General features: G+C 43.2%; 1 protein-coding gene across 6 annotated transcripts in view; it reads right to left on the reverse strand.

Annotated features, from left to right (window-relative positions):
- The window catches only part of myo9ab (myosin IXAb), a 214,860-nt gene that overhangs the window by 4,053 nt on the left and 185,629 nt on the right, over window positions 1-25,178 (reverse strand). For 4 of the 6 annotated variants that reach the window (XM_045227171.1, XM_045227170.1, XM_045227172.1 and 1 more), the window contains 16 exons: window positions 24,160-24,260; window positions 23,751-23,872; window positions 20,736-20,950; window positions 19,935-20,051; window positions 17,168-17,356; window positions 14,438-14,485; window positions 14,222-14,333; window positions 11,518-11,579; window positions 6,233-6,425; window positions 5,160-5,288; window positions 4,771-4,876; window positions 4,364-4,495; window positions 3,899-4,022; window positions 3,452-3,505; window positions 694-890; window positions 98-240 (listed from right to left, as the gene is read on the reverse strand). In XM_045227171.1, the coding sequence (XP_045083106.1) occupies window positions 98-240; window positions 694-890; window positions 3,452-3,505; window positions 3,899-4,022; window positions 4,364-4,495; window positions 4,771-4,876; window positions 5,160-5,288; window positions 6,233-6,425; window positions 11,518-11,579; window positions 14,222-14,333; window positions 14,438-14,485; window positions 17,168-17,356; window positions 19,935-20,051; window positions 20,736-20,950; window positions 23,751-23,872; window positions 24,160-24,260 (2,044 nt within the window). The remainder of the gene's footprint in view (window positions 1-97; window positions 241-693; window positions 891-3,451; window positions 3,506-3,898; window positions 4,023-4,363; window positions 4,496-4,770; window positions 4,877-5,159; window positions 5,289-6,232; window positions 6,426-11,517; window positions 11,580-14,221; window positions 14,334-14,437; window positions 14,486-17,167; window positions 17,357-19,934; window positions 20,052-20,735; window positions 20,951-23,750; window positions 23,873-24,159; window positions 24,261-25,178) is intronic. The other 2 variants (XM_045227168.1, XM_045227169.1) reach the window with 2 other exon arrangements.

Genomic DNA, 25,178 nt, shown 5'->3' on the forward strand with positions numbered 1-25,178 from the left:
GAAAGACTTGGTTAGAGAGAAGTGTTTACTACACACAGATGTGGACACCGACAGACACAGACCACATGTAGAACACACACACACTCTCCAGTCTCACCAGATGGGTTGGAGGCGGCTCCCTCATGGTCCATGTTGAGGTTCTCAGAGCTGTCTGCTGTTCCTATCGAGGCCTCAGACTCCAGAGTCTCATCATCAGACGCCCGTGGCTCTAACATCAACATCTCGTACGTCAACTCCTCCCTACACACACACAAAATCAACAGTTACACATCCCATCAAAACCCTGTCAACATGTGGTCCTGTGTAGCTCAGTTGGTAGAGCATGGTGCTTGCAACGCCAGGACAGTGGGTTCGATTCCCAGAACCACCCGTACGTAAAATGTATGCACGCATCACTAAGTTGCTTTGGATAAAAGCGTCTGCTAAAATGGCATACATTACACCGTCTACAGAATAACTAATTGAGTACCACTAGGCTCTTTCTCTTGTTATCAACAAAGTTGTTCATATAACTCGTCTCTTTCTCATTATGTCCTCTCTCCTCGCCTCATTCTCAAAACACATTGGAGGAGAATGTCCAAGGGCAGGTACCGTTTTTTGAGAAAGCCCCCTAGAGTACTAGAGTTATAGTGGAGTATGGTGACTTGTGAACACCATTGATAAGAGATCATAAGGAGGCCGTGACAGGCTTACTTCTCTCTCTGCAGGCTCTCGATTTGCTCGGTGAGGACCCTCTCCTCCTGTTGCATGGCGGCCTGCTGCTGTTCCGTCAGCCCTGGCTCTGCCCCCTCCTCTCCAGCACTGTCCCTGTCCACCACCAGGGGCGCTCTGGGGCTGAGGGGCGGGGAGGGCGTGTTGTGGCTGCTACCCCTCTGAAGACAACATTTGCCCTATATGACAAACGACACAGAGCAGAGGGCTAGTCAGGATATGAGATAGGCTATTAGGCTAGGCTACAGTAGGCTAATAGATAATTAGGATAGAGGCTGATGGAATGGTTCACATCTGACTCAGTGTCATGAAGATTGGGTCTACTAACGACACATACACAGTGAAGATAGCCTGAGAGATGAGTGTTCAAGATGGCTGGACAGAAAACCCACAACGAGGGATATGGTTGATGATGGTCTTATAAACGTTGATTTCTCACACCTGCACAAAGCAACTAGATGTGCGTATTTTCTAGACTATGTTCATCAAGTTGTTACACACATACAGACACGCACGCAAGCATACACAGTGTGCATTACCTTTTTAGGCTGCATGTTATGTTGCGAAGCAACAAAAAAAGAATGTAAACATTTGTTTATATAGGTTCGTTATATAGGTTCGGTTGCCAGAGACGCGACCCAGCCGTTCAGTATTTTTGTTCTGTATCTATGGACGCGACCCAGTCGTTCATTCTTAAATGTTCCATTGCCATACTGACTGGCAACGTTCTTATCCCTTGCTTGCTAGCCAACTACGGCTAATTTACAGTCACGTCAAACAGTGCAGCCAGAATAACAACAGTAGTTGTATTTGCATTTGTTTAAGCTGTTTTCTGTTGACATTTATTTGGACACATCCATAACAATGAGCTAATGAGGAGCGATTTTGCCTGGCATAGAAAATGTGCTCACTCGTCAGGACACTGTTGTTCAGAAGAGCTAGCCAACAACACAACTAACACAATCACTTCAAACTGAACAGCTGGAAAGACTGCAAACTAGCTGCACTTCGTTTGACCTTTTTTCAACTGACATTTCTTTGTATATATCCATAAATATGATGCCAGTGTAGTGTATTAAGATTATGACTATTCTAGAGGAACAAAGAGGGGATGTTTATCTTAGTTCAAAAGTAGCCATTTGTAGGGTGACGCCCCAGGGGAGACAGGTGATTGGACAGCAGAGGGAGCAACCCATATTTTTGCATTGTTTATAAGTATATGCTGGACGAAGAAGAGTTTAGAGCAGACATTACAATTCGAGGACACTGCTCTCCGGGTGGTCATGACATCCGTCACTTATGCTGAAATCTTGTGATATGAATAAAACTTATGATCAAAGGTTCAGTATGAGCGGACTCCTTTGTTTGACAGCAATGAGCACCGGCAGCGACGCGATACACTACACCAGCTAATTCATGATTTCGACTGGTTGAGAAACGCTGCCTATCTATCTCGTCCCGACTCTATTATGGGACAGCTGGAGATCTAATTTGAATATTGAAACAATGTTGCAAATGTCGGCGAGACTGACTGCAAGGTTTATACAAATCTCAGCTGTTGAAAACTAAATGTTAGTCTAAAACAAATGTGAGATAATGTCTAGATGCTATTTATAGTGGAGATGAAGTTTATAAATTGTCTGGCTGGGCTGATGAGACAGTGGATTGCGCAGTCAGATGGAACAGAGTAAATAGGCATTTTTAATGTCATAGATTTAGCCGGTGGTAATTTGTGGAATAGACACCGGCTGGAATGCGCTTTTAACCAATCAGCATTCAGGATTAAATCTACCCATTGTGTAACATAATCTAAGCACTGCCCTATCTATACAATGGAGGAACCACTGCTCTCATTTCTCTCACATGACCGAGTAATGACCATTGATAGTCATGAATGAATCATAAAACTGTTTCAATTAAGAAATAATAAAAGGTTGATATTTATTACAAATGTATGACAAATCAATGGCGTCAGCAATGACAGGATAAGTGACAAGCTGAGAATATCAGTTGGCCGACTTTGGTAGACACAAATACAATCTTCTGTGGACAAGAGATATACACTGAGTGTACAAAACATTAGGAACACCTGCTCTTTCCATTACATAGACTGACCAGGTGAAAGCTATGATCCCTTATTGATGTCACTTGTTAAATCCACTTCAATCAGTGTAGATGAAGGGGAGGAGACAGGTTAAAGAAGGTTTTTTTAAGCCTTGAGACAATTGAGACATGGATTGTGTATGTGTGCCATTCAGAGGGTGAACTGACAAAACAAAATATTTAAGTGCCTTTGAACGGGGTATGGTAGTAGGGTTTTTCATGCTCAACAGTTTCCCATGTGTATCAAGAATGGTCCACCACCCAAAGGAGATCCAGCCAACTTGACAACTGTGGGACGGATTGGAGTCAACATGGGCCAGCACCCCTGTGGAACGCTTTCCATGCCCTGATGAATTGAGGCTGTTCTGAGGCCAAAAGGGGTGCAACTCAATATTAGGAAGGTGTTCCTAATGTTTTGAACACTCAGTTTATAGAGAAATGGAGAATGAAGAGAAGGGAAGAGAGAAAGAGGGAGGGAAGAGATAGCAATGTGGACTTGACGGACAGCATGAGGGTGGTGCCGACGTGCTGACTGACAGCGCCACAGACAAATGGGCTGACACGACTGGTTGATTGACAGCACCACAGACAAATGGTCTGACAGGACTGGGTGTGAGTATATACTAGGAATACATACCGGGGTGGCTGTGCGGGTTATGCCAATAAACCTAACAGCGATTAGTACAGGTTTCTGGGGTGGGGTGAGGTGAGGGGGAAAGGAGAGAACAGGGTTAGGGCTGAAGCTTAAAAACTACATGGTGGTATTAGAAGGAAATGGAGGGTAGGCCAATTTTTTATTAGATCCAATTGCACTCAAATTAACTTTCATATGGTGGTAAAGTGAAATACTTTTGGAGATTAACTGAAATCATGACCCATGAAGTCATGGCCGAAATCATGGCTAAAATGGGCATGGAGATTGAGAATGTTGGAGAACGTTGCATCCGGTGAGAGGAACTAAGGGCTAAAGATTAATGTTTTGCAACGGAAATGAAAATGAGCGTTTCTTATTGGACAAGTCCAGGTAGTCCCTCCAATTATTTTATGCCTAATGAACACGACCCCTGGTGTCCTGGTGCCTTACCATGGACCTCCTGATGTGTGTCAGTCTGCTCTTGGCCTTGTTCTCAGCAAACTCCAGACTGTTGATGTCCTTCAGTCTGGCCCTGTACTTATTCATCTGTTCTCCGATGATCAGCTCCACACACCTAAAGGAGGACAGACAGAATGAGCAACCAGTGAATAAGGTGACTTGTCCTGTTGCTCAGTCTATACTTTATAATTGATTCTGTCTGATAGGAACAGGATTCACGATAGAAATAACACATTGACTCATTTTAATATAATATGCCATTCATCTGATGAATTATAGCTATTGAGGTGTGTCAGTTGTCAATTCCATTGTATACACACTCACAACTATCGAGCGATGATGGGTTTTTGTGGTGTGTGTGTGTGTTGATTCTGGTCCTAGAGTGCCGTACTGTACACACAGCCTTCCAGAACCAGGACTGGCAAGCCTGAGAAGCACATAATGACTGAGTCTTACGCAGTAGTCTTCCCGATGTCCTGGACACTCTGCAGGGGGTCGATGGTGTCGGGGCAGCGGAGTATGCAGGGGGCAAAAACTATGGCCAGGGCGTTGGCCGACATACGGTTGGTGTCCTCTTGCAGAGTGATCCTGGAAGATCACACACGCATATATCAGAGGAGGTCCCAATAAAGTACAGAAAAAAGTTTATTCAATGTCAAAACTGGGTTGTAGTGGATGACAACTTCCCAATTATCCACCCTTCTCCCACTCACCCATTAATGGATTTAGAAGCATTGGCTTGGCGAATTGACTGGAGGGAGTTTCTGTTAGTTAAGAGCACACTTTGGAAGAAGGGTGGAGAATCGGGAGGCATCCAGTGAGTCTCCACATCATATTTCCTGTGGGGTCACGTGACCACTCACCTGACCAGGTGGAAGATGAGGCGCTCCAGGGTGCTCAGGTGGGTTCTGCTGAGCTGGTCGATCACAGAGTACACCCCGCGGATCACCTCCCGCTTGTCTGGCTGGCCTGCAAGGGGGACGCAACACCATAAAAATACAATTACTTCCTGCTCTTACTTCCTGCTTTACTCCTATGGGTGCAGTCAATATGGCCGCCGGTCCACCCGTCTGTTCTAGTATTTCTATTTCTATGCGCACATACCTTCATCCATTATATCATAATCATATCTATTATATTATATCTACACCTTCAGTCATCTATAAATTGGTACAGAGGCCACCTTTAACCATTACTACACAATAACATTGTAACAAATACCAATGTGGTTACTTCCGACCCCAGTTCTTACCCATGGCTCGGAGGAACTCCTCGTAGAGTTCAAAGGTCATTAGAGGGTTGGGCAGGTCGCGGAGCCACTGTTTGAGCACGCTGGCAATGACGTGGATGTTGTAGTCATCCAAGTTCATGCTGCTCACATCTGGATGGAGGGCAATGGGAGACAAATAGAGAGTGAGTTACAACTATACTGAACAAAAATATAAATGCAACAATTTCAAAGATTTTACTGAGTTACAGTTCATAGTAGGAAATCAGTCAATTGAAATAAATTCATTACGCCCTAATCTATGGATTTCACATGACTGGGCAGTGGCGCAGCCATGGGTGTGCCTAGGAGGGCATAGGCCCATCCACTGGGGAGCCAGGTCCAGCCAATCAGAATGAGTTGTTCCCCACAAAAGCCCTTTATTACAGTCAGAAACTCCCTCAACTTGAGACATCTGTGGCATTGTGTTGTGTGACAAAACTGCACATTTTAGAGTGGTATTTTATTGTCCCCAACACAAGGTACACCTGTGTAATGATCATGCTGTTTAAGCAGCTTATTGATATGCCATGTCTGTCAGGTGGATAGATTGTCTTGGAAAAGGAGAAATGCTCACTAACAGGAATGTAAAGAAATGTGTGTACAATATTTGAGAGAAATTAGCTTTTTGTGCCTATGGAAAATATCTGGGGTCTTTTATTTCAGCTCATGAAACATGGGACCAACACTTCACATGTTGAGTTTATATTTTTGTTGAATATAAATACGACTTAAATACTATAGTTGGCGTAAACATTACAACTGTTAAACTCTTTGCTGCGGATACAGTGCTTTCAATCCGGTAGTGTGAATACCGTGGGCATGGAGTCAGGACAACTTGTTCAAAAAATGTTGCCACTACTATTACAGCCTGTGTCAACAGCCTATATTCATGCTAGGGCATACAGTTTCTAACATAGCCCCCTGTATCCTGTCATTATATGAACCAAACAGAAAGCCTATAGACAGTGCCTTGACCATAGATCTGTTGTCCCTCCCCTGTTTACAACATAACACTACAGTCTCCGGTAACTGGAGCAGGACCCTGTCAATCACACCTGTGTCCAGCCCCAGCCGGAGCTCCTTGATCTTATTGGTGGAGCCAGACTTCCTGAAGATGCCCTCGGTGTAGAGGCCGTGCATCTCAATGTAGTTGATGAGCTTCTCCACCACCAGGGGCACTGTCCTCTCCTCGCTGGTCAGACGAGACAGCTCCACGCCAAACTGCCTGGACGACAGCTCCGGGTCATACTGATTGAGGCACACACAGATAGAGAAAAATACACACGGATGGAAGGACGGACACACATACATGCACACACACACGGACGGACCGATTGAAATAGAAGGTGAGAAGTACATGCATATAGACACAAACAGCTAAAACCGCTATAAAATACCTGATGAGTATTTGCATTGTAAGACCAAAATCGCAAAAGTTCCTTCTACATCTTTTATTTTAATTTTAAAAGGATAATCCACCCCCAGAAATAAAAATCATGAAACTCCTGTCAGTTTGGTTAAAGCCTATGTTCTATCAGCGGGTAAATAAAAACATTTCCCCATGATTTAACTTCTAAGTGGTCCGTCTGTCAAATCAGGAAATCCCGTAGGAACACGTCATAGCTACATGGTTCTCGTCACTGGAGATAGTATGTTATCCCCTATCACATTTCATAACGCTTTTAAAACAATTACCTGCACTCCAGATCACCAAAATAGCCAGTAGATGTCTAGAACACATCCATCCGTTTTATATCATCATGACAAAGTATAGATTTCGCTTAGACGTGCTCAATCTAAACAGTGTACCAAATTATTCAACTCAGTTTCTCCTTCAAGTACCATCTCACAATGTGCCCTGTGTGTCTGTGGGAAGTGTGGGAAAGGGCCATTGTTGCCATAGCAACATACTCTGCACTCGCTCTGGGCAGAGTGGAACTGCAAGTTGAACTGGGTGAGATAAACTCCTAAATTGATAGTACAGTTTGTTTAGGCTATTTTACAGCTGCTGTAGCTAGCTACTTCACATGCTGATATTGACTTTGGTTTTATTGTGTGTAGCTACGTTTGCTAGCTAGCCAGTGCTTAATTTGTAAATCAGGGGGTGCTGGAACAAAAAGTGAGCGTGAGAGTGGGGTGACCTGGTGGGCTCTGAGGTACCGGAAGGCATGAAAAAATGTAACGTTATAATAAAGTTATGCCTGCATATCATCGCATTTGCGTAATGGCATAGAGCAGTAGCGTAATGGCGGTTGCAGAAGTTGAAAACATGGCGAATATTGTTAGCCTATAGGGTCCAGAAAATTTTTGGCCTTTTAAAAATGCATTTCATACAATCTTCCCAGCTCTGCAGATTTTGCTGCGAAGAGACAGAAACATTAGATCATTTGTTTTGGTTCTGACCATTTGTAGCTTGTTTTTGGTCACAGGTCCAGGAATGGCTAAAGGATTGCAATATTTACCTGGAGCTAACCCTGCAGATAGCACTACTGAGTGATCTGAAAAGTCATAGTCAATCGATCAATAATATAATAATACTTTTAGCAAAAATGTTTATTTTCAATTTACAATCTGTAGAAACAATGAGAATAGAAGGGTTCAGAACTTTTGTGAAACATCACAGTACAGTTGAAGAATATATGGCATATAGAAATCAAATATGGATGGTGTTAAGAGATAGATGGGATGGGTTGAATGGAGCTGATGGTTTGGACTAATAACAACAAGACAACTAATGTAAAACATACTGTGTCCATAATAGGTATATAGGTTATAGGTTGAGAACTTTTGTGAAAGAGCACAGTTTGAAAGATATGGCATATAGAAGCAAACCGGATGGACATCATGAAAATGATTGGAGAGGTTGAGGGTAGAGGAAGTTCAGGAGTAAAAACAAACAAAATAGAACTATTGTAAAAATGTACTGTGTCAATAAAATGTATATAGTATGTATAAGCTGGAAGTAGAGGCCTAAGCGTTGTTGTTCACTAGTTTACTCCAATTAGGGGAGGGGTGGTGGGGTTGGAAAGTAATAAAGGAAAATATATTTTAAAAAAGGATGTGTATATATAGTATTAGTCAAAAGTTTGGACATACCTACACAATAAATTTGTGGAGTGGTTGAAAAACTGTATGTATGTATAGTTGAAGTCGGAAGTTCAACACTTAGTTTGGAGTCATTAAAACTCGTTTTTCAACCATGTATGTATGTATGTATGTATGTATGTATGTATGTATGTATATATACAGTGAGGGAAAAAAGTATTTGATCCCCTGCTGATTTTGTACGTTTGCCCACTGACAAGAAATGATCAGTCTATATTTTTAATGGTAGGTTTATTTGAACAGTCAGAGACAGAATAACAACAAAAAAATCCAGAAAAACGCATGTCAAAAATGTTATAAATTGATTCGCATTTTAATGAGGGAAATAAGTATTTGACCCCCTCTCAATCAGAAAGATTTCTGGCTCCCAGGTGTCTTTTATACGGGTAACGAGCTGAGATTAGGAGCACACAATTAAAGGGAGTGCTCCTAATCTCAGCTTGTTACCTGTATAAAAGACACCTGTCCACAGAAGCAATCGATCAATCAGATTCCAAACTCTCCACCATGGCCAAGACCAAAGAGCTCTCCAAGGATGTCAGGGACAATATTGTAGACCTACACAAGGCTGGAATGGGCTACAAGACCATCGCCAAGCAGCTTGGTGAGAAGGTGACAACAGTTTATTCGCAAATGGAAGAAACACAAAATAACTGTCAATCTCCCTCGGCCTGAGGCTCCATGCAAGATCTCACCTCGTGGAGTTGCAATGATCATGAGAATGGTGAGGAATCAGCCCAGAAATAATAATAAATAATATGCCATTTAGCAGACGCTTTTATCCAAAGCGACTTAATCATTCGTGCATACATTTTTGTGTATGGGTGGTCCCGGGGATAGAACCCACTACCCTGGCGTTACAAGCGCTGTGCTCTACCAGCTGAGCTACAGAGGACCACTGAACTACACGGGAGGATCTTGTCAATGATCTCAAGGCAGCTGGGACCATAGTCACCAAGAAAACAATTGGTAACACAATACGCCGTGAAGGACTGAAATCCTGCAGCGCCCGCAAGGTCCCCCTGCTCAAGAAAGCACATATACAGGGCCGTCTGAAGTTTGCCAATGAACATCTGAATGATTCAGAGGAGAACTGGGTGAAAATGTTGTGGTCAGATGAGACCAAAATCGAGCTCTTTGGCATCAACTCAACTCGCCGTGTTTGGAGGAGGAATGCTGCCTATGACCCCAAGAACACCATCCCCACCGTCAAACATGGTCTTCATGGTGCCGCTTGCTTGGTGGTGCCCTTTGCTTAGTGGTGTTGCAGACTCTGGGACCTTTCAGAACAGGTGTATATATACTGAGATCATGTGACAGATCATGTGACACTTAGATTGCACACAGGTGGACTTTATTTAACTAATTATGTGAAGGTATTATCTGAAGGTAATTGGTTGCACCAGATCTTATTTAGGGGCTTCATAGCAAAGGGGGTGAGAATACATATGCATGCACCACTTTTCCGTTATTTATTTTTTAGAATTTTTTGAAACAAGTTATTTTTTTCATTTCACTTCACCAATTTAGACTATTTTGTGTATGTCCATTACATGAAATCCAAATAAAAATCAATTTCAATTACAGGTTGTAATGCTACAAAATAGGAAAAACGCCAAGGGGGATGAATACTTTTGTAAGGCACTGTCTATTTGCGAAGAAATATATATGGGGGATTGGAAGTGATGTAGACAATTGCATTGATGGAAGTTACAATCTATCTGCAATATTAAAGCTGATCTACCTCCTAAAAAAATACATATGAAAAAATACATTTGAAATAAAGCCTTTTCATGCCATTCGTGAATCAATCAATAGCCTAGGTGTGTGGAGACGCATATTGTACAATATGAGGAGGAAATGATAGTCCTAAAAAAGCTTTCCAGTTTCCAGTCAATGATGTGCAGCTCACTCGCCGGCGATGGCCGATGCACTCATGCCAAAAAGCCTATTTTCTCTCGTGTTACTTTGTACAACAGGCTACTGTTCGCTAGGCCTATTTGCAAGTTGCAAAAATATTTTGGTAGCCTACAGACAGATGAAAGTCTTCTCTTTCAGAAAGAGCCATTTGCTTTCCAACCTGTGTTTTCCCGCCGTTGTATTTGAAATATTGCGAAAGGCCTGTTTTGGCTGCATGCTGTTCACTGACAGATTTGCAGCGCGTTCCCGACCCCTTGTGATTGGGCTACGCACAATTCACAGCTAGGCAATTAAAAAAAATAAGCTATTGATCCTCTGTGGCTACATTAGACCTATAGGCCTAATCCTGGTGTAGTTTTCAGAATTATTTCATTTATTTCTGAACAGACAGCAGTAGGCCTAATTCTATAACTTTGGCACATTTATTAAAATTGATCAAAGGTGCTGCAGCACGGTTCCCACGGATATGATTCTATGAGGAAATAAATGATGAAGTGCTGCGCTGGAGAGATGAGAGCTGCAGGATCACGTCTATCAGCGCAGAGAGAGGGAGGGAGATCATAGAAAGTACAACTCATTCTAGTTCTGTGAGAGATAGACTACAAGCGCGCTTCTCTCTCTCACTACAGTAACGGCAACACGTTGGTCTCAAGGTTACAGTGTTGTGCCAACCATGAGCCCAAGCCGGCCAGACCTTAAACAATACTTATCAGGCGCAGGCTGAAAATCTACGCTTTCACATTACGTTTTTTAAGGTGGCAGGAGGCAACTTGAATGAACTCTGATCGCTTTTTTCAAATGTTTACATTGCAAACAGCGAGCATTATTTTTCATGCCATGAGAAGTACCGGATCCTGGCAAAGAGGTTCTGGAATGAAACAGTCCAAAACTAAGAGGAGCCAAATTATGCACTGTAGCTAGCTACCTAGCTAGCCAGCCAGCCCAGAGAGACCATAGCCAGCCCAGAGAGAGAGATAGCTAGCCAGCCAGCCCAAAGAGAGAACATCGCATTGTGGGTTTTGTAGTTGACTTGAGCTGCAACAGATTTCCCCAACGATTTTCACGTTGCTACCAACCTTGTTATAATGACAAAATGAATCATTTGTTCACAAAAAAACACTGTTTTCACATATTAGTGTTATTTAACACTGTTTAAACACTGTTAATCATAGGAATTAGTGGTTTGGGGTGGATTATCCCCTTAAGAACTATAACATCCCTGCAAGTACTGAATTGTCTCTTGGTTGATACTCTATCCCTTCTTTCCATTCTTAATAATGTACACAAATACACACACTATAAAATAGCCTCTTACCTTTTTGCTACATTTCGTGGTCATCCTAGAGCAGCACTTTCTATGGCAGGCGTACCGACACACTGCAGAAGAGGACACAACAGAGTCAGACACAATCTGTATACCCTTACCCTTCCACAACCTTCTATCAATGTTAAGTCTCCAACTGCTTTTCAGTCAACAACAAGCAATCTGTATCCCCTAACCTTTAAATTACGTTCTAACAACACTCCGTGTCCAACCTCAACCCTGGTCAGTCAACAAGCATAGAGATAGAAGATAGATTTATGAGAACAGCTGGATACAATTTGATTACAGACACTTAAGAGGCAGCACAGGAAGAGGATGTGTGTGTGTGTGTGTGTGTGTGTGTGTAACGGTGGGAGTCTGTGTGTGTTTGTATATATCAGTGGAGGCTCCTCCTCAGAGGAAGGGGAGGACCATCCTACTCAGTGAATTTCAGAAACATTTAAATAGTGAAACATTACAAAAGTTTTTAGATAAAACTAGACTAAATATATTCACGTAACCAAATAACTGATTAAAACACACTGTTTTGTAATGGTCTAAGAGCACCTTCTAGGGTAGCACCATGCTGTAGCCGGAGGACAGGTGTTTTCCGTCCTCCTCTGGGTACATTTACTTCAATACAAAACCTAAGAGGCTCATGGTTCTCACACCCTTCCATAGACTTACACAGTAATCATGAAGACTTCCGGAGGACGTCCTCCAACCTATCAGAGCTCTTACAGAATGAACTGACATGTTGTCCATCCAACCAAAGGAACAGAAAGTATTCACACATTTTGTTGTGTTACATCCTGAATTTAAAATGGATTAAATTGAGATTTTGTGTCACTGGCCTACACACAATACCCCTTAATGTCAAAGTGGAATTATGAAAAGCTGAAATGTCTCGAGTCAATAAGTATTCAACCCTTTTGTTATGGCAAGCCTAAATAATTTCAGGAGCAAACATGTGCTTAACAGGTCACATAATAAGTTGTATGGACTCAGTGTGTGCAATAACAGTGTTTAACATGACTTTTTAAATTACTACCCCATCTCTGTACTCCTCACATACAATTATCTGTAAGGTCCCTCAGTTGAGCAGTGAATTTCAAACACAGATTCAACCACAAAGACCAGGGAGGTTTTTCAATGGTTCGCAAAGAAGGGCACCTATTGGTAGATGGGCAAAAAAATAAGCAGACATTGAATATCCCCTTTGAGCATGGTGCAGTTATTACTTACACTTTGGATAGTGTATCAATACACCCAGTCACTACAAAGATACAGGCGCCCCTTCCTAACTCAGTTGCCGGAGAGGAAGGAAATCACTCAGGGATTTTCAACATGAGGCTAATGGTGACATTTACAGAGTTTAATGGCTGTGATAGGAGAAAACTGAGGATGGATCAACAACATTGCACAGTAGTTACTCCACAATACTGACATAAATGGCAGAGTGAAAAGAAGGAAGCCTGTACAGAATACTAATATTCCAAAACATGGATTCTGTTTGCAATAAGGCACTAAAGTAATAGTGGAAATTTTTTTGCAAAGAAATTAACTTATTGTCCTGAATACAAAGAGTTATGTTTGTGGCAAATCCAACACAACACATCACTTGGTACCACTCTTCATATTTTCAAGCATGGCGGTGGCTGTATTATATTACGGGTATGCTTGTCATCAGCAAGGACTAGGGAGTTTTTTTTGGGGGGGTGGGGGGGGGGGGTGAAAATAAATGTAAAAGAACTAAGCACAGGCAAAATCCTCCAAAATCCTCCTGGTTCAGTCTGCTTTCCAACAGTCACTGGGAGACAAATTCACCTTTCAGCAGGACAATTACCTAAATCACAAGAACAAATATACACTGGAGTTGCTTACCAAGAAGACATTGAATGTTCCTGAGCGGCCTAGTTACAGTTAACTTAAATCGACTTGGAAATCTATGGCAAGACTTGAAAATGGCTGTCTAGCAATGATCAACAACCACCTTGACAGAGCTTGAAGAATGTCTTAAAGAATAATGGCCAAATATTGTACAATCCAGGTGTACAAAGCTCTTAGAAACTTACCCAGAAAGACTCACAGCTGTAATCGTTGCCAAAGGTGATTCTAACAATACTTATCTAATCAAGATATGAGTATTTTCTTTTCCATAAATTCTTTAAAAAATGTCATATTTCTTCCATTTTGACGTTAGAGTATTTTGTGTAGATTGTTGACAAAAAAAAAGACAATTAAATCCATTTTAATCCCACTTTTAACACAACAAAATGTGGAAAAAGTCAAGGGGTGTGAATATTTTCTGAAGGCACTGTATATCAAATAAAATCAAATGTTATTTGTCACATGTGCCGAATACAACACGTGTAGACCTTACCGTGAAATGCTTACTTACAAGCCCTTAACCAACAATGCAGTTTTAAGAAAATAGAGTTAAGAAAATATTTACTAAATAAACTAAAGTAAAAAATTGATTAACATTAAAAAAATTTAAATAAATGCAAATAGTCCAGGTGGCCATTTGATTAATTGTTCAGTAGTCTTATGGCTTGGGGGTAGAAGCTGTTAAGAAGCCTTTTGGACCTAGACTTGGCGCTCCGGTACCGCTTGCCGTGCAGGAGCAGAGAGAACAGTCTATGACTTGGGTGACTGGAGTCTTTGACAATTTTTGGTGTGGAGTGGAACAGTTAAAGTGTGTGTGTGAACTCACGTTTGCAGACACAGGCCCGGTCCATCATCCAGATAAGAGAGGAGCAGTACTCGCAGTATGTGGGGATGCTGTACTGGGTGGACTTGAAGATGTGCCCATTGTGCTCCTCAACCTACAGAGGGTGAGAGGGGCTCAGCTCAGTTTGCCATAAAGATACAGCCATCAAATGCATTACAAAGCGTAGAGATATGGTATAGAATATTCAGTAGTACTCACAATGTCAGGTTCCTTTTTCCTCCTCTTCTTGCATTCTGGTTTGGGGGCCTAAGAGAACAGGAGACAAACAGATAGACCAGTGAGTATTCCCATCCATCCTTCGTCGATACGTCCTTCGTCGATACATCCTTCGTTGATACATCCTTCGCCCATAAATATGACAAACATATCTAAGAATATATAAGAATTATCTGGCCATGTAAATTCCTAATTCAGCCTACATAGATATTGCAAATTACATACAAAACAAACCAACACATACAAGCACAGAGAGACAGAGAGAGAGACAGAGACAGAGACAGAGACAGAGACAGAGACAGAGACAGAGACAGAGACAGAGACAGAGACAGAGACAGAGACAGAGACAGAGACAGAGAGAGAGAGAGAGAGAGAGAGAGAGAGAGAGAGAGAGAGAGAGAGAGACAGAGAGAGAGACAGAGAGAGAAGCACAATCACCAGATGGTGCCGCAAAGTAGTATGGGTTGCACCTCAGTCACATCATTGCCATTGCTATCAACATTCCACGGACGCCGCAGCCACATTGATGTCCAAAAGTAGAACGAGAGCTAATGACTGGTTTTTGCCCAGTGATGTAGTCGAGTCACTAAACCTTGAGTTCGAATCGAATCCCAAGTCCCCTGTGCTCGAGTCCGAGTTCCCAATGGTCGAGCACTGGAGTCCTGGTCCAAGTGCTGAGTCACTGGGTCCACATTAACTCAAAATAAAGTTATTTACCCAGTCAGTTATAGTGTAGTGGCAAGAGGAATTTAGTCAATAAATTGTTTGCTATCTCTTTTACTTTCTTTGTGTGCCACCAAATGTTTGCATATTGGCTACTGGTAATGTTAGCAGGGCCACGTTCAGTTGCAAAACTTTCTTGAATGTTGCAGATAGAGCCAACGTTAGAACGACTGCCCCCACTCATTGAAGTCACAGAAGTTTAAGGCCGACCGCGGTACTTCAGGCATTGTTAGCAGAAAACAGGATCCCCCATGATAGTGAATAGTTCCTGAGTGGCCTAATTACAGTTTTGACTTAAATCGACTTGAAAATCTATGACAAGAATTGAAAATGGCTGTCTAGCAATGATCAACAACCACCTTGACAGAGCTTGAGTAACCTTTTTAAGAATAATGGCCAAATATTGTACAATCCAGGTGTACAAACTCTTAGAGACTTACCCAGAAAGACTCACAGCTGTAATCATTGCCAAAGGTGATTCTAACATGTATTGACTCAGGGGCTTGAATACTTTCTCTTCGTGGTCAATCTTTGTGTAAATAAATACAAAATCCGAAGACATTCATGGTACCAATAATTGTTTCTAATACACCAGATGTATGTCCTTGAACCAATTATTATTTTTAAATCACACAGAAGAAGTTATAGGGATAATTGAGTTGCTAATGGCAGTCTGCCTTCAATTTGAGTTACTCAATGAGAGGGGGTATCACTGAGCTAGCCTGCAACGTCACTTCCTGGAATAGCTCAAACTGCGCATGTTATGTCTCCATTAGACGCCATCTTAACCGACTTCATTTGGCTTCAATGCGCTATAGAGTCTTAACATAGGAATGAATGGAGTCACATGATCAATGGCTTTGTCCATTCATATATACAGTCATTGGTTATTCCTTATTCAACATAGCATATTTCTATCTGAACGTTCCAAAACGTTGCATCCTGCTGTACGTGCCCCAGGTTGTTAGCTATAGCTAGCTAGTGAGGTAACATGACCGAACAAGGTGTAGCCTAAAATGGTTAACGGTCCAGTATGCAAGTAGCCTGGTTGTAGAATGGCCCGCGATATGCTTTATGAATGTAAAATGCGGCCCACCAATGCACGATAGAAAGAAAGAAACAGTATTATTGGTCTTTTGAACGGTAATCTCTCAAGCCGTTTTCTCTGAGGAAAAGAGGGAGACTTGGCTACAGAATCTGGCTATGAAATGCAGTGGGGAAAGTCTGAGGGTTGAGCGAGACTACAAAAATCAAAGACAGACTACTTTTCTATACTCAAGGGAGAGAAAAACATACCTAGACTAATGTTTTACTCTTAAACTCAATGCTACTATTGTTTTAAATTTCGTGAAGCAGCTTCTGTTTCTTAACCAGGCAGAGGGTAGCTAACTAGAAGGCTGGTGGTGACTGGTTAGCTAAGGTGAAGCAAGAGAGTCGCCTGCGCAATGTGTATAATTGAAAGCGGGGCTGGAGTGGAGCCTGTCTGCCCACACTCTTTGCTTGCTCCCCTGCAGCTCACTAGCTAATGTAGGCTGTGTGGCGGGTGTGGAGCGTCCTAAACACTGCTGAACAGAACTGCGCTGCGCATCTGTACTGCTAATATTAATTGTGCTTATCACTGAAAAGCTCTCAATCTCTCCAAAAAACTATTGTCCAGTCAGATTTTAGTCAACTGAAATGACAAAAGATTTTCGTTTAGATATAGTTTTTTCTGGGTCTATTTAGTCTGTTATAGTCTCTTCACTTGCCACTGAAAAATAGCTGTTTGACGAATATTCTAGTCACTATTTTTGTTAACACTGATCCAACATGCCATACATCAGGTTGTAAGACTGCTATAGGATTTCCATCTCAATGGGACTGACCTGTAGAAGTACAGGCTAAATAAACAACACGCGCATTGACACATGTACCGACACAAGCACGCACTCACACCCAGCCAAAATCCTTCCACCCACACACACACACACACACACACACAAACCCTACCTTGCTGATGGTGCTGTCCATGGGCTTGTACTCGGTCATGAACTCATCCAGGAAGACTTTGAAGGTGTTGACCCAGACCTTTACGGGCGACTCGCTCCAGTCCCGCTGCTCCAGACGCATGCTCTTCTCCAGGATCTGTTCAAACAGGGCGTACAAGTCCTTGTAGCGGATACTCTTACCGTCATCCATCTGGAGGAGAGTGAAAGTGGGAGGAGGAGGAAGGGATGGGGGGAGGAGATTGGGATGAGGGAATGTGGAGAAGAAGAGATTAGTGGAAAAAGCCCATATACGTTTACTGTAAAGAGCTTTGAGATCTTGTGAGAAAGTGCTATAAGGCAATTGATTACAGTACTACCATCTAAAGTAGTATGTGAAGGCAGAGATGAGGAGGAAAGTAGTAGTGAGGGAGGCAAGATTACAAAAATGGATTTATGTGCTACAATAGTCAGCCACTGTCATTTGTGGTCACTGATGGTTGTGATTGGGGTGTCCAGCACCTTGAGGCCCACTGTAAAAGTGATTGTGACCAGTGCTCAAGAAAACCAAGGTGGCATGCCCAAATGACTATCGCCCGTCGCACTCACCCCTTTCATCATGAAATGCTTCGAGAGGTTGGTCATGACCCACATCAAGGCTAGCATGCCAGGCACACTGGACCCACTCCAATTTGCTCTTTGGACAAGAGGAACACCTATGTGAGAATGCTGTTCAGTGAGTACAGTTCAGCATTCAACACTATTGTTCCCTCCAAGCTCGTCACCAAGTACAGAGCCCTGGGTCTGGGCACTACCCTCTGCAACTGGATCCTGGACTTCCTGATGGGCAGACCACAGGCTGTGAGGATTGGCAACAACACCTCCTTCACACTGACTCCTAACACAGGGGCCTCCCAGGGTTGTGTCCTCAGCCCTTTGCTGTACTCCCTGTTCACCTACGACTGCGTGGCTTTGCGCGGCACCAACTCCATCATCAAGTTCGCTGAAGACACCACGACTGTAGGTCTGATAACCAACAAAAACAAGTCAGCCTATAGGGAGGAGGTAAGTGAACTGGCATTGTGGTGCCAGGACAACAACCTCTCCCTCAACGTCAGCAAAACAAAGGAGTTGATTGTTGACTTCAGGAAGCAGAGGAGGGAACACGCCCTGGTCCACATCAACGGGACTGCAGTAGAGCGAGTCAGCAGTTTTTAGTTCCTCTGCCTCCACTGAGGACTGGACATGGACCAACAACACCACCACTCTTTTCAAGAGGGTGCAACAGCGTCTCTACTTCCTAAGGCGGCTGAAGAAAAATCGGCATGCCACCCCGGGTCCTCTCCAAATACTACAGCTGCACCATCGAGAGCGTCCTGACTGGTTGCATCACGGCCTGGTACGGGAATTGCTCCGTAGAAATATGGGAACAAATACTAAACTTTTGACTACTTTAATACACAAGTGAATTTGTGCCAATACTTTTGGTCCCCTAAAATGGGGGGAATATGTACAAAAAGTGCTGTAATTTCTAAACGGTTCACCCGATATAGATGGAAACTACCCTCAAATTAAAGCGGACAGTCTGCACTTTAACCTCATAGTCATTGTATCATTTCAAATCCAAAGTGCTGTAGTACAGAGCCAAAACAACAACACGTGTCACTGTCCAAATACTTTTGGACCTCACTTTATTTGGCCACTTCAGTTGTGATACAAATCCTATCAAAACATATAGGCCTATGGGCTAGGCTACATTACACAATACTTGCAACTATGATTTCAAATAGTCGCAAAAAAATGCATGCACTGTTTCTTGCCTTCTTAATCTTGCCTTTACATTACACGAAATAATGTGTGAAATGAGTTTCATTTAGAATGGACCAATAGACATGTCATCGGTATGCACTTAAATAGTGAATGGAGGATGCTTTTCCTGCGGTTCATTTTCATGCCAGCCAGGTAGGTTACTCAGGTTGTAAAGCGAAGCAATGTGCTTAATATTAGGAAAGTTGAGAAATAAATATAGGCTAGTAGGCCTAGCCTATTGAAAGCTGATGGGATCCTCCTCTTTTTAATAGAGGCCATCAAAACTCTGTTTTCTCACACAATTGCATAGCATAGTCTATAGAAATGTTACGCAACATGGGCTTATAGGAACACTTATTTCATTCCATGCATCAACCAGCTATGAGGAGCTGGCTCTCGCTGCGCAACAGGTGATCCTATTCCGCACAAACTCAGAATGCCAGGGCTCTCAGGAAGTGTTTGATTTGATTTTCGATTGCATTTGCATTGATGTCAGAGTGATTAGAGGGACAATAGAGCGCTGAGTGCCAGGCCATTAGCGATTGGCCGTTAGAAAGTTTGGTAGGCTACTAATGACCATCAGCGGCATCAGAGCGCAGTTTTGGAGAAGCCTAGTTACCGTGACTCAACGGTCACGTGGAATTTACTGCGGTCATTATTCGTGACTGCCAGTGTGGCGGTAATACAGTCACTGTAACAGCCCTACTAACACACACACACAAACACATCACAATTGCTGCTACCAGACTCTTATTTAATATTGCCAATCCCCCTTTTCTCTGATACATGTGTAATTATTGTACTATAAATTGTGTCTTCCTGTATTATACTTATGCTAAAATGTTTATTATATTCTACTAAGTCATCTACTTTATGTTCGTATCCTTATATTTGATTATTTCGTATTATTGTTGCATTGTCGAGAAGGAACCTGCAAGTAAGCATTTCGACCATGACCGTGAAACAATCATAGTGGTACTCACAGCCAGAGCGGTTGAGTAGGAGTTGAATATGTTTAGGCGGAACTCCTTCAGAGCCTTCTTGAAGACGACGTCCACCAAGGTGTCCTTCTTGCCATCCTCAGAGTCCAGGTCATTGATCTAGGTGGTACAATAAATGGTCATAATAAATACAGGATTCCATCAAACTCATCAAATAGTCTACACAACCTAAAGTATGTTGCTGCTGTGTAAATATGTGACTATTGTATTATACGGTATAGTACAATACAGTACTGCTGTAGCATTCTGGTGTGTGTACACTATGTTAAAGGTAGACGATGCCACGAGCAGCACCGCAGATATTGAGATGAGCAAGATGCAAGACTTCGCTCTCACACAGTCACACACAGTATCTGCGTATGTGCACGGGTTCGCATCACGCTGCTACAGCCTGGTATATCCACAGGACCAAAACAGCAGAGAAGTTGAGCCTCACACTACCACGCTCTTAGTTGTTGTGGAAATTGACCCATTATGCTGTTTACTGTCAGCATCTACGTCCTATCACTGAGTCTACCTTTAATGATGAAGTGATTTATACGACTGTATTTGAAAATACGTGTATTTGGGTGAATGTATGTGTACACTTCTGTATGTGTGCGTGTGCATGTCTGTGTGTGTGTGTGTATTGTGTTTTTGTGTATCATCTTAATACGGAAACCAACAGTATTCTGGTGTCCTGTGTATTTACTTGAGTGTGTGTGTAAGACTATGTACACTTGTCTGTCTGTGTATCCGTCTGCCCGTCTGTCTGCCTGTGTATATCTCTGTTGGTCTGCCTACCTTCTTCATGAGGAAGTCGTTCATGCTCCTGTAGTCGTGGGCGCTGGTGAGGATGTTCAGAGCGTCGTTCTGCCACTGGGCGGGCTCTAGGGCCACACTGCTGATCTTGACGCTGCGTCTCCGCCTCGTTTTGGGAGAGGGGTCCTTGTTCTCCTTGGAATCCCGGGCCCTGGTTGCCGTCAGGTCGGGACTGTGGGGGGAGGATGTCGTGCCATCTGGACCCGCAAAGCACAGAGAGACAAAGATACAGTAGGGGTTTTGTGAAGACAATTGTTTCGGTTTTCTATTCAGTTTTTTGTCTTGTTGTTGAGATGAGAAATCAACAGAGAAACTTACCTCATTTTTAACAGCATGTCACCTGTGCAACTAGAGGCAACAAAACTCTAGATCACCTTTAATCCACAAACAGAAACAAGGCTCTTCCTCCCTTTGGCAAATCTGACCAAAACTTTATCCTCCTGATTCCTGCTTACAAGCAAAAATTCAAACAGGAAGTACCACTGACGCGCTCAATATGGAAGTGGTCCGATGAAGCGGATGCTAAGCTACAGGACTGCTTTGCTAGCACAGACTGGAATATGTTCCGGGATTCATCAGATAACATTGAAGAGTTTACCACATCAAGTCACCGGCTTCATTAGTAAGTGCATTGACGACGTCATCCCCACAGTGACTGTACGTACATACCCCAACCAAAAGCCATGGATTACAGGCAACATCCACACTGAGCTAAAGGCTAGAGCTGCCGCTTTCAAGGAGCGGGACACTAATCCGGAAGCTTATAAGAATCCTGCTACGACCTCTGACGAGCCATCAAACAGGCAAACGTCAATACAGGACTAAGATTGAATCCTACCATGCCGGCTCTGACGCTCGTTGGATGTGGCAGGGCTTGCAATCTATCACGGGTTACAAAGGAAAACCAAGCCGCGCGCTGCCCATTGACGTGAGCCTACCAGACGAGCTAAATGCCTTCTATGCTCGCTTCGAGGCAAGCAACACTGAACCATACATGAGAGCACCAGCAGTTCCGGACGAAGTTGTGTGATCTCGCTCTCCTTAGCCGATGTGAGTAGGACCTTTAAACAGGTTAACATTCACAAGGCCGTGGGGCCAGACAGATTACCAGGACGCGTACTCAGAGCATGCACAGACCAGCTGGGGGTGTCTTCACTGACATTTTCAACATCTCCCTGATCCAGTCTGCAATTCCTAGATGTTTCAAGCAGACCACCATAGTCCCTGTGCCCAAGAACGCCACGGTAACTTGTCTAAATGACTATCGCCCCGTAGCACTCATCTGTAGCCATGAAATGCTTTGAAAGGCTGGTCATTGCTCACATCAACACCATCATCTGAGACACCTTGGACCCACTCCAATTCGCATACCGCCCCAACAGATCCACAGATGACACAATCCCTATTGCACTCCACACTGCCCTTTCCCACCTGGACAAGAGGAACAGCTATGTGAGAATGATGTTCATTGACTACAGCTCAGCGTTCAACACCATAGGGCCCTCCAAGCTCATCACTAAGCTCAGGACCCTGGGACTGAACACCTCCCTCTGCAACTGGATCTTCCTGACAGGCCACCCCAGGTAGTGAGGGTGGGCAACACCCCATCCACCAAGCTGACCCTCAACACGGGGGCCCCACTCGGGTGTGTGCTTAGTCTCCTCCTGCACTCCCTGTTCACCCACAACTGCGTGGCTGCGCACGACTCCAACACCTTCATTAAGTTTGCTGATGACACGTCAGTGGTAGGCCTGATCACCGACGACGATGAGACCGCCTATAGAGAGATGGGCAGTGACCTGGCAGTGTGGTGCCAGGACAACAACCTCTCCCTCAATGTCAGCAAGACAAAGGTTGTGAACTACAGGAAACAGAGGGCTGAGCACACCCCCATCCACATCACTAAGGAACAGACACCAACACAGTTGTGAAGAAGACACGACAATGCCTCTTCCCCCTCGGGGGCTAGTGCGTACGGACCAGTAAATCACAAGGGCCGAGCTCCTTGCCATCCAGGACTTCTCTACCAGGCGGTGTCAGAGGAAGGCCCTACAAATTGTCAAAGACTCCAGCCACCCAAGCCACAAAGTCTGGAACCAACAGGTCCCTGAACAGCTTCAATACATAAGACTACTAAATAGTTAACCAAATAGCTACCCTTTTTGCACTAACTCTTGACTCTTCACATACGCTGCTGCTACTGTTTATTACCTATCCTGTTACCTAGTCACTTTACCCATACCTATATTTACATATCTACCTCAATTACCTCGTACCCATGCAAATCGACTCGGTACTAGTACCCCGTGTATATAGCCAAGTTATCATTACTCATTGTGTATTTATTCCTTGTGTTATTCTTTTTTCTATATGTTTCTCTCTGGCTTGTTGGGAAGTGCCCGTAAGTAAGCATTTCACTGTTAGTTTACACCTGTTGTTTGCAAAGCATGTGACAAATAACATGTTATTTGGAATGTCCAGTTTTATACAATATGTAAGGGATAATCAACGAGGGGCTATGCGTTCTCTGGAAAATAATGAACGACGTGGAAGGTGTTCTACGATGCGTTATTTTGCAGAGAATGCATAGAAATGTGTTCATTTCCCAGTAGAAATGTGTTCAACATCCACTGAAGTAACTAGGAAGTTTACTAGATAGCTACAGTAGTTGTGGTAACCAAACAAACAGACTTGCTAGTTTAGTTAACCAAACCATCAGTCCTAGCTTGCCATTATGAAAATCAAATTCAACAATGCCAATTATGTTTTCAATTCGACTTTTGCTTTCAAAAGCAGCTCAAACATAGAACATGTAAGAATGAACTATAGCCATTGAATTCTACCGTGCAAATATACTGTGCGTTATAGGGAAATAATACACGCTCTAGAATGCCCTTCAAGCCAATCAGAAACAAGTATTCAACAATGCCATGGTACAAACAACTTTATTGTCCATTGCACGCACGGACGGGCACACACACACAGTGTATTTATTACCTGTCTTGTCGGCGCGGTCTCCCTGTGTGGACTCATTCCTGGTGGTCTGCTGCTTCTCTCTGGACAGCTTCTTCTCTGCATGCTTGGCCTTGCCCCAGAAACGCATCTTCCCTCGCACTCTGCTGCCACAAACACAGTCACACACAGACAGCTTAGAACAAACCTTTCTTTTATTTTGATCGGGCCGACCAGATTCGCCAGTGTGTGTGCTGGCTCGGATTTGTCTTTGTATAATATTTTCCATGTCCTTTTCAGCACGTGTTCAGCAACTTGTGTGAAAAGGGTAATAGTCTGTTTTAATACAATATGAGCTTCATTTGTGCCTCTGCATAATGATTGTAATATAATACTTATGTTGCAAGAGCCATGCTCTACCAACTGAGACATAGAGAGAGGGTACTGTAGCTACCTTCCATCCTGACTGGATGTTTTCCCAAGTGCTGCCACCTTGCCCAGGTCCCCTGAAGACATAGTCTTGTGGAACTTCTTATGCTCTTCCTTGTGAGAAGCCTGGGAGAATAGAAGGTTAGGGCGTAGCAAGTTAGGCTTGATACCAAACATAGGGAAGTGAAATATTTTCAATGTTCATTGATTGGGCATCAAATGCTCAGGCTATTTTGCCATGTCTTTGAGTCATATACTGAAAAGACAGAAGAGACACATTTGCTTGCATGTTCCTATTACATCACTCATTCATTCTGCACAGAACAACAGCTAACAGTCTACAAACATACTAACATGTTTACATACTGAGACATAGACATATTAACATATACAGTACAGACATATTCGCTCAGAAAACGACTATTTCAAACTAAAAGAGATATGAGTGGGTGAGGGAGGGAGGGCGCTCATGCTCATGAAAGACCTGTTAGGGAAGTAATAAAAAGGTAGTAATGAAATGGTGTCAATGGTAGAAGGTAAAAGGTTCCAGCATGCATCACTGATTGCGCTCGTGGCTTAGTTGGACTAGCCTGGTCCCAGATCGGTTTGTGATAACCATAAGCCTGGTCCCAGCACAAACAGTTCTGGGACCAGGCTAAGAGGAGAGGGACATTGCATTTATCCTCTTCCAGAAACTACACAGATGTCACAAGATCAGAGTAGACACAAGATGCCCCTGACTACTGCTCCAGGGTCAGATCAACTTTTAAACCTCCAAAGTTAAGGTTAAGGTTAGGGGTTAGGTTATCTGATCCTAGATCTGTGGTTGGTTAGGGGTACTGAGTGTTTATGAAGGATGACTATTCTCTTCAGGGGAAAACACAGATCTGAATCCATGACATTACCACTTACAGTTGCAGCCATGCTGTAAAGTTTTTTGCGACAAACTCTCGCTAGAAGAGGCCTGAGCCCATGTTGGGTTTTTCACTATCCGCAAAATAAAGGAGCGTCAGGCAAAGAGCTGGTAGAACAGAAACATGTTTC

Source organism: Coregonus clupeaformis, chromosome 19 (genome assembly GCF_020615455.1).
Source record: "Coregonus clupeaformis isolate EN_2021a chromosome 19, ASM2061545v1, whole genome shotgun sequence".
NCBI lineage: Eukaryota > Metazoa > Chordata > Actinopteri > Salmoniformes > Salmonidae > Coregonus > Coregonus clupeaformis.